Source organism: Gekko japonicus, unplaced genomic scaffold (genome assembly GCF_001447785.1).
Source record: "Gekko japonicus isolate JY-2015 unplaced genomic scaffold, Gekko_japonicus_V1.1 scaffold131, whole genome shotgun sequence".
In the NCBI taxonomy this organism is placed as follows: domain Eukaryota; kingdom Metazoa; phylum Chordata; class Lepidosauria; order Squamata; family Gekkonidae; genus Gekko; species Gekko japonicus.
The window spans coordinates 255150-264214 of NW_015167061.1; the positions used below are offsets into that span (position 1 = coordinate 255150).

The following is a 9065-nucleotide window of genomic DNA, read 5'->3' on the forward strand; positions in this document are numbered from 1 at the left end:
AGAGAACTGGCCGTGGGGCTTTCGGAGAGGTCTGGTTCCCACTTTCCCTCGCGTTGAGCCTGCTCTCCCTTGAAAGTATCAGGAACAGTTCCCTGCCCTCCTCCTCTAAGGGACACAGCCCTTCAGACACTTCAAGAGAGCCATCCTGTCCCCCCTCGACCTCCTCCTCTCCAGACTGAACCTTCCCAAGTCCCTCAGCCTTTCCTCACAGGGCTTCTTGGTCTCCAGGACCCCCGATTGTCCTCGTCGCCCTCCTCTGCCCCCGCTCCCTTCTGTCCACATCCTTCTTGAAGTGAGGCCTCCAGAACTGCACACAAGACTCCAGGTGCGGCCTGACCAATGCAGTGTACAGCGGGACTGTGACATCTTGCCATTTGGATGTGATGCCTCTGTTGATAACATCCCAATATCGCATTAGCCTTTTTTGTCGCTGCATCACACTGGCTGCTCATATTTAACTTTCGGTCCACCTGTACCCCGAGATCTTGTTCACACTTAGAGGAGGGCAGGGAGCTGTTCCTGTTGGCAGGAGAGGGTATGACTCGCAATAATGGGTTTAAATTCAGGGTGGGAAGGTACCAGCTGGATATTAGGAAAAACCTTTTGACAGAGTAGTTCAGCGGTGGAATCAGCTACCTGGGGAGGTGGTGGGCTCCTCTTCACTGGCCACCTTTAAGCAGCGGCTGGACCAACACTTGTTGTGGATGCTGTAGGCTGATCCTGCACTGAGCAGGGGGTTGGGCTAGATGGCCTGTCTGGCCCAACCCTGCGATTCTATGATTCTAAAGTCTGCCACTTTGACAAACTTTTCCTTAGACGGTCAACCAGCTGGCCCACGCCCTCCACCAAGATGAGCTCCTGACCGCCGGCAGCCTCGTGAGCGTCATGTGGCCCAATTCCAAGTGCCCGCTGTTGAAAGATGACCTGGTGTTGATGGACAGGTGAGAGGCCACGCCCGTCTCCCTCTGCCCTTGGGCCGGAGAGCTGTCCAGAGACAAAGGTGACCGGCCGCCATGCAAATAGCAGCTGTATCCAGGGCATCGCCGCCCTCTGTCGTGTTTCTGCATCGGTATTATGTCTGGCTGCACAATTTAACGAGTCTTAATTTCCAAACTGGCGCTGGATTCTCCAGCCTGCTAATTGCAGCCGGCTAAGCCAGCTCTGTGGGAGGTTTAGATAATTGCCTGAACTGCCGGTGTGTCTTAAAGCGGCTTCCTCTCCAAATGGGTGCCTTCCCCACCCCAACTCGCTAAGCTTTAGTGTTAAGTGCCACATTTGCTGTTTCTTTCCAAAAGAGATCAAATTATCAATTGTTGACGCAAAAACTGTGAATCCCATAAGAGGGATTTTGTTACAGCTTTTGTTGGCCTTGGTAGTTTAAAAGCCCGGCTTCAGTTGAAGGGGCATTGGGAGAGGCTGTTTTGCAGAAGGGTGGCTACTAATTTATCACAGAAATAATGTCTAGAGGGAGAACTAATTGTGGCTTGAATAAGAAGAAGAAGATTGGATTTATACCCCGCCCTTCACTTTTGCTATTCCTCGGTTTGTGTTTAGCCCGGGGATTGACGTCACCACCGAGCTAGACAGCTGGATTGATAAGTTTTGCTTAGATGCCGACGTTTTCGTCTTGGTGGCCAACTCGGAGTCCACGCTGATGCAAACGGTAAAGCCTCTCCTGTCGTCTGCCCTCGGGTTAATCTTGTAGAGCAATAATTGAATAAGCCTAAGGAGTGGTGACGTCTTTGCGGTGTCCTAATTAGGTGGGATAATACTCATATTGTTGCCTGGGGATTTTTCCCTTGAAGGATCCAGGCCTTTTGCCCCCATCCCTCTGAGATCTGGCACAGAGAAGCCACCTGGCGACAAGGGTCGTCCAGCTGCATTTTGGGAAAATCCTGTGTGTGTGTGTGTGAGAGAGAGAAGTGCCGCCAAGTCACTTCCGACTTACGGTGACCCTGTGAATTTATGACCTCCAAAGTGTTCTATCGTTGGCAGCCTTGGTCATGTCTTGTGGATCGAGGGCCATGGCTTCCTTGAAGAAGAAGAGAAGAGATTGGATTTATACCCCGCCCTTCTCTCGAAGTCTCAGAGGGGCTTGCAAACTCCTTTCCCTTCCCCTCCCCCCAACAGACACCCTGTGAGGTAGGTGGGGCTGAGAGAGCTCTTTCCAGAACTGCCCTTGAGAGGACAGCTCTTGTCAGAACTATGGCTTGCCCAAGGTCATCCAGCAGCTGCGAGTGGAGGAGTGGGGAATCAAACCCGTTTCTCCCAGAGTCCATTCATCTCTCTCTTCCTCTTCTCCTGGCACGATGGTCTTTCGCATTGAGTCTTGTTTGTCAGTTTGGTGTAGTGGTTAAGAGTGCAGAGTCTAATCTGGGAGAACTAGCTTTGATTCCCCACTCCTTCCCATGCAGCTGCTGGTGTGACCTTGGGTCAACCACAAGTTCTGTCAGAGCTGTTCTCTCAAGGCCAGTTCTGGAAAGAGCTCTCTCATCCCCACCTACCTCAGCAATGTTCCCTCTAAGCTGTGGAGTCTCATGAGCAAAAATTCTACTTTGTGAGCTACTGGCACTAAAGCTGTGAGCAAGTGATTTGGCTGCTGCATAAATTAGTTTGCTCTGGAGACCTCCTTCCTGAGCTGAGATGGAAATGGGTGAGCCAGAGGCTAAAAAACTGTGAGCCAGCTCACACTAACTCAGCTTAGAGGGAACACTGCTCACAGGGTGTCTGTTGTGGGGAGGGGGAAGGGAAAGGAGATTGTAAGCTGCTCTGAGTCTCCTTCAGGTAGTGAAGGGCAGAGTATATATCTGATTTCTTCTTTTTCTTCACATAATGGGACCAAAGTATAAAGGCTCAGTTGAATCATTCTAGTTTAATCATTCTAGAGTGCAGGCTTGGGTTTTTTGGAGGCTTTTTTTAGATCCACAGTGTCTGTAAAACTCTTCTCTCCGACACCATGTTCCATACGAATCAACTTTTTCCCTGTCAGCGTTCCTCACCATCCAACTTTTGCACCCGTACATGGTCATGGGGAATCCTGTGGCATGGAATTAACGTGCCTCTGCAAAAACTCGACCACTCTCCTTCCTTAGGAGGAAGAAAGTCAGTCGTCTTGCGAGTTGCACCGAGCGGCAATGTTCCCTCTCAGCTGTGGAGTCTTGTGAGCAAAAATTCTGCTTTGTGAGCTACTGGCATTAAAGTTGTGAGCAGGTGATTTGGCTGTTGCATAAATCAGTTTGCTCTGAAACCATCCTTCCTGAGCTAAGGCGTGCCTCTGCAAAAATGCGACCGCTCTCCTTCCTTAGGAGGAAGAAAGTCTGTCGTCTTGCGAGTTGCATCGAGCGGTGATGTGATTGGGGGGCGTGGTGGGAGGGGGGACAGATGTTCTCTCGCCGAGCAGCTGGAACTTTGCTTATCAGCACAAGGCTCTTTTTCTCTATTAGGTCCGTCGGCAGCACATGGAACGCTGCACCAGTTTCCTGGTGGACGAGCTCGGAGTGGTGGATCGCGCACAGGCCGGCGACCGCATCTTCTTCGTGTCGGCAAAGGAAGTCTTGAGCGCCAGGATCCAGAAGGCTCAGGGGATGCCTGAAGGGGGTGAGAAAGGCCTACTCTTGGAGCAGAGGAAAGAAAAGCGGTTGCTTCCTCCCTGGATTCTCGGAGGCCATCGCCCTGGATCTCCACTAGCCTGGTCTTCACGAAGCCTTTTTATAGATGCCGCCCTAGCTCTGACCCCTGCCCCCGGGTTCAAGAAGCAGCATGTCCTCCCCTGGGTCCTAAATTCCGCCGTTCCTCAGACTTCTTGGGGGTTGAATTTGGCGCCTGGCTAGGTAGCTGGTCCCAGCCTGCCTCACAAGTATTTCTCCGTCCCCAGACAAGTAGCTTTTCCTTGGCCTCTGAGCCAGATCCTTGTGCCGGGAATGCCAGAAAAACCAAAACCAGGAATGAAGGGCCAGTTTTAATTTTCTCCGGAGGAATATGCCCGAGGCACCTGCACCCGTTCCTAATCAGACCTGTTCCTATCGGCAGAGCCCTTTCCCGGGTGACAGAATTTGGGGGGAGATCTGACCTTGGGGTGTGGGGGAGGACCTGGAGCCTGGGCTTACGTGAGTTTTCCGGTGCCTTTCCTCCTAGGGGGTGCCCTGGCAGAAGGCTTCCAAGTGAGGATGTTTGAATTCCAGAACTTTGAGAGAAGATTCGAGGTGAGCGCCGTTGGCTTTGTGAGCCGGACCGAAAGCATCTTGGTCCAGTTGCCTTGTGTGGCTGACCTGTCAGTACATACAGAACATACTGTTTTTGATCAGTATGGCCCCACTGGTGGACCTCCTGGTGGCACCTGGTATTTCTGGCCACTGTGTGATACAGAGTGTTGGACTGGATGCGCCTTTGGCCTGATCCAACATTGCCGTCTCTTATGTTCTTATGATCTCGTCAGGTCTCAGAAGCTAAGCAGGGCCAAGCCTCCAGGGACCTCCAGGGAATACCAGGGCTGGGAGGCAGAGGCAGGCAATAGCAAGCCACCTCTCTGGAAACACCCAAGCCTTACTAGGGGTCGCCAGAAGTCACCACTACTTCCAGACACACACACACACACACACACACGCAGTACTCACCCCCATAAAAATTAAACTTAGAACATATTTTGCTTCTTGAAATATTTTTGTTCTGCCTGGTTTAAGAAAAAAACAGGCCTTGCAATAAAAGGAATTGAAACGTGCAATAAAATCAACATTGAGAAAACTGCAAAAATTAAGCAGGCCAGGATGACTGTGGCATTGGTGTACTGTGGATGTTTGCCAGATAAATCCAGAGGTGTAGCATCTTGGATCCAAACAGCCTCCAAAAGCATGTCCATTTAAAGAAGAAAGCACTGTGGCTCAGTGGCAGAGCCTCTGCTTGGCAGGCAGCAGGTCCCAGGTTCAATCCCTGGCATCTCCAGTTAAAAAAGGCCAGGCAGGAGGTGATGGGAAAGACCTCCGCCTGAGACCCTGGAGAGCTGTAAAGAGGGGCTGTAGCTCAGTGGCAGAGCCTCTGCTTGGCAGGCAGCAGGTCCCAGGTTCAATCCCTGGCATCTCCAGTTAAAAAAGGCCAGGCAGGAGGTGATGGGAAAGACCTCTGCCTGAGACCCTGGAGAGCCGCTGCCAATCTGAGCAGATAGGACTGACCTTGATGGACCAAAAAGGTCTGATTCAGTATAAGGCATCTTCATATGTTCGTGTGTCCTGTCCCTGAAGAGTGGCTTAAAAATGGGTGGGTGGTGCTCCACGAAACCTCAAAAGCCAGAGAAGAGGGCTGAGGAAGACTTCGAGTGATTGGGGGAGGATCTTCCAAACCAGTTGCTGCAGAAAGAGAAAAATGAGAGAGAGAGAGAGAGACGCTTGCCTCCTTTCAGCCGCCTTAGCATACCGTGCCTTCGCTTAAGAGACTAAGTCCCCACCTAGCTTATCAAGCTGATAGCTAATATACCAAACCCAGCCAATCACTAACGGGGTGAATTAATTACCTACTCTAACAATGCCTGATAGAGAACACCTGCTAGTATAACACCTGGCCGTAATCACTTAATCACTAGCATGACAGCTAGGACTGTCAAACAGATCAAACTGATCTAGTAACTGCTTGCTACCTCTATTACTTAGACGTATATCTCAATAGAGAAGAGGGCTGAGGAAGGCTTCCAGTGATTGGGGGAGGGAGGATCTTCCAAACCAGTTGCTGCAGAAAGAGAAAAAAGAGAGAGAGAGAGATGCTTGCCTCCTTTCAGCCACCTTCAAAGCCCCACCCTTTTCCTTCTCCTTGCCTCCCAGGAATGCATCTCGCAGTCCGCCGTGAAAACGAAATTCGAGCAGCACACGGTCCGCGCCAAGCAGATCGCCGAGGAGGTCCGCCACATCATGGACAGCGTGCACGTGGCTGCCCAGGAGCAGAGGTGAGCGGCCACGGGGGTTCTGCCCACTGGTGGGCAAGCTGGAGGCACGTTGAGGGTTCTCTGGCAAAGGGGCGTGGGGGGAAAAGCAACACGAGGGCCCAGAAATTTTAGTTTTATTTTCTTCTTATTTACACACCGCCTTTCACCAAACAGAGACCCAAAGCAGCTTCTATCATTTCTTCCCTTTTGCCTTCACAACAATAACCCTGTGAAGTAGGTTGGGCTGAGAGTGCGTGTGACTGGCCCAAGGCCACCCAGTGAATGTCCATGGTAGAGCAGGGATTTGGACCTGGGTCTCCTAGATCCTTGTCCAATGCCACATTGGATTGGATCGTAGGCAAGGAGACGGGAGATAAATCAACCTTTGGACGTTTGTGCTGGCATCCGGTGAAACGACATGGTTTTGTCCTTATACGCTTTCAGCACTGAAAGGACCGGTTTAGGGCTGTTCCACATTAGGTGCATGAGGAGTCTGGCATCACTGGTCGTTGAGGTTCGGTGTCAAGTGGTCCTTCTTTGGCCTCTCTTTCCGAGCCATTGTGAGGGTCCCTATAGCCCCTCTTTTGTGATTTTTAGCAGCCCAGTCTTTCTGGTACTGCTAGAAGCGAGAGACTTGCTACTGGTCACAAGTGGGGTGGGTCTTCTCTTTTCACCAACCAGTGCCTTAAGAACATCAGATGAGCCATCTAGGGGTCCATCTAGTCCAGCCTCCTGTTTCTCACACAGGGGCCAACCAGTTCCTCTGCTGGGCCAACCACAGGGCATGGAGGCCGAGGCCTTCCCCTGATAAGAGCATCAGAAGAGCCCTGCTGGATCAGACCAGTGAGGGTCCATCTAGTCCAGCATCCTGTCTCACACAGGGACTAACCAGTTCCTCTGGAGGGCCAACAACAGGGCAGAGAGGCCGAGGCCTTCCCCAATAAGAACATCAGAAGAGTCCTGCTGGATCAAACCAATAGCGCATGTAGTCCAGCGCCATGTATCACACAGGGGCCAACCAGTTCCTCTGCTGGGCCAACAACAGGGCATGGAGGCCGAGGCCTTCCCCAATAAGAACATCAGAAGAGTCCTGGTGGATCAAACCAATAGCGCATCTAGTCCAGCACCCAGTGGCCAACCAGTTCCTCTGCTGGGCCAACAACAGGGCATGGAGGCCGAGGCCTTCTCCTTATGTTGCCTCTTGGCTCTGGGATTCAGTGGTTCAGTGCCTCTGGACATGGAGGTTCCCCTCAGTCATCGTGGCTAGTAGCCATTAATAGACTTTGTCCTCCATGAACCTATCTAATCCCCTTTTAAAGCTGTTTATTCCAGTGGCCATCACTAAATCCTTTGGTGGAGAATCCCACATTTTAATCCCTTTCTGTGAAAAGTAATATTTCCTTTTGTCTGTCCTGAATCTGTTGCCCATCAGCTTCATTGGATGCCCTCGAGTCTTTTGGGAGAGGGGAAGAAATGTTCCATGCCCGCTCTCTCCACCCCCTGCATCATTTTGTAAACCTCTCTCATGTGCCTCCTTAACCGTCTCTTTTCTGAACTGAGACGTCCCAAAACTCTTCAGCCTTTCGTCACAGAGAGGGGGCTCTTCTTCTTCTCCTCCCCTTCAGGGTTTACTGCCTGGAGAGGCGAGAGGATCGGCAGGACCGCTTGGGCTTCATCGATAAGCAGCTGGAACTGCTCACTCAGGATTACAAGCTGAAGATCAAGCAGATCACGGAAGAAGTCGAAAGGCAGGTGAGGCCAGCCAGCCACCCTGCAGAAGGCGGCGTTTGCCTCTGGAACTGGTGGCACGCCGCTCCTGTTCTGCCGGGCTCTTTCTTCAGTAAACCCCAGAGCTGCTCCTGGGGTTCTACGCTTGTCATCCTCCCAACAGTCCTGTGAACTAAGCTGGGCTGAAGGAAGTGGCTGCGGCAACCAGGTCGGCCTGTGAGCTTTGCAGTTGAGGGAGGATTTGAACCCAAGTCTAGCACACTCTAGGAGCTGCGGTGGCTCAAGTGGTTAAGATGCTGAACTGCAGGCTGTGGAAGGTCGGTCGTTCAGCAGTTCGAGACCCGAGTGTGCCACAAGACAGGGTGAGCTCCCGTCTCTAGTTCCAGCTCCTGCCAACCTAGCAGTTCGAAAGCAAGAAATTGCAAGTAGATAAATAAGTACCACTTCAGTGGGAAGGTAACAGCGTTCCGTGCACCTTGGTGTTTAGTCATGCCGGCCACATGACCGCGGAAACATCTTCGGACAGCGCTGGCTCTTCGGCTTTGAAACGGAGATGAGCACCGCAACCCTAGAGTCGGACTCGACTGGCTTTCGAGCAAGGGAACCTTTACCTTTTACTAGCACACTCTAACTGCTGTGCCGCACTGCCTCTCATGACATGGTTGTCAGAGCAGAGAGACCTCTCCAGGGGGGAAAGATTTTGTGCGCAATCCAGGCTGGCATCAAAGGGTACTCGGGGGGGGGGGATGCTGCTGACTCGTTGAGCGGTTCGTCGCGCCGCCCCCCCCGCCGCCTACTACTTGTCTTCATTGCTGTTCCTGCATGCTTGTCTGTCTTCTTCAACGAAGAACACAGTGTCTGGAGTAAGAACCCAAGAAGAGCCCTGCCGGATGGGACCAGTGGTCCATCCAGTCTAGTACCCGGTCTCACACAACGGCCAGCCAGTTCCTCTGGACAGCCAGCAACAAGGCCTTTGTTAGAACATAAGAAGGGCCCTGCTGGCTCAGACCAGTGAGGATTTATCCAGTCCACCCTCCTGTCTCACACAGTGGCCTCAACCAGTTCCTCTGGAGGGCCAACAACAGGGCATAAAACCTGAGGCCCTCCCCTGGTGTTGCTGCCTAGCACTGGTGGTATTCAGGGGTAGACTGCCCCTGAATGCAGAGGTTCCCTTTAGTCCCCATGGCCAGTATCCATTGACGGACCTCTCCGCTGCTTCTCCCGTATTTATTGATTTGATTTATAGCCCTCCTTCCCCTGCACAGCAAGGCTCGGGGGAAGTAACTTTTTTCCCACCATAGAGAACAATGGAGGGGATGGGGCCAAACTGTTTGTGGGCCCGTAGAATTGGACCCCCTGGTCCAATGTTCTTGGAATTTGGGGGGTATCTTGGGGAGAGGCCTCAGCGGCCACCCTGTGAGTTAGGAGC

General features: G+C 52.2%; 1 protein-coding gene across 1 annotated transcript in view; it reads left to right on the plus strand.

Annotated features, from left to right (window-relative positions):
* Positions 1 to 9065, plus strand: part of MFN2 (mitofusin 2) — a 32985-nt gene that overhangs the window by 8302 nt on the left and 15618 nt on the right. The window contains exons 6-11 of the mRNA XM_015412553.1: positions 815 to 941; positions 1555 to 1663; positions 3444 to 3597; positions 4135 to 4202; positions 5808 to 5929; positions 7534 to 7660. Of these exons, the coding sequence (XP_015268039.1) occupies positions 815 to 941; positions 1555 to 1663; positions 3444 to 3597; positions 4135 to 4202; positions 5808 to 5929; positions 7534 to 7660 (707 nt within the window). The remainder of the gene's footprint in view (positions 1 to 814; positions 942 to 1554; positions 1664 to 3443; positions 3598 to 4134; positions 4203 to 5807; positions 5930 to 7533; positions 7661 to 9065) is intronic.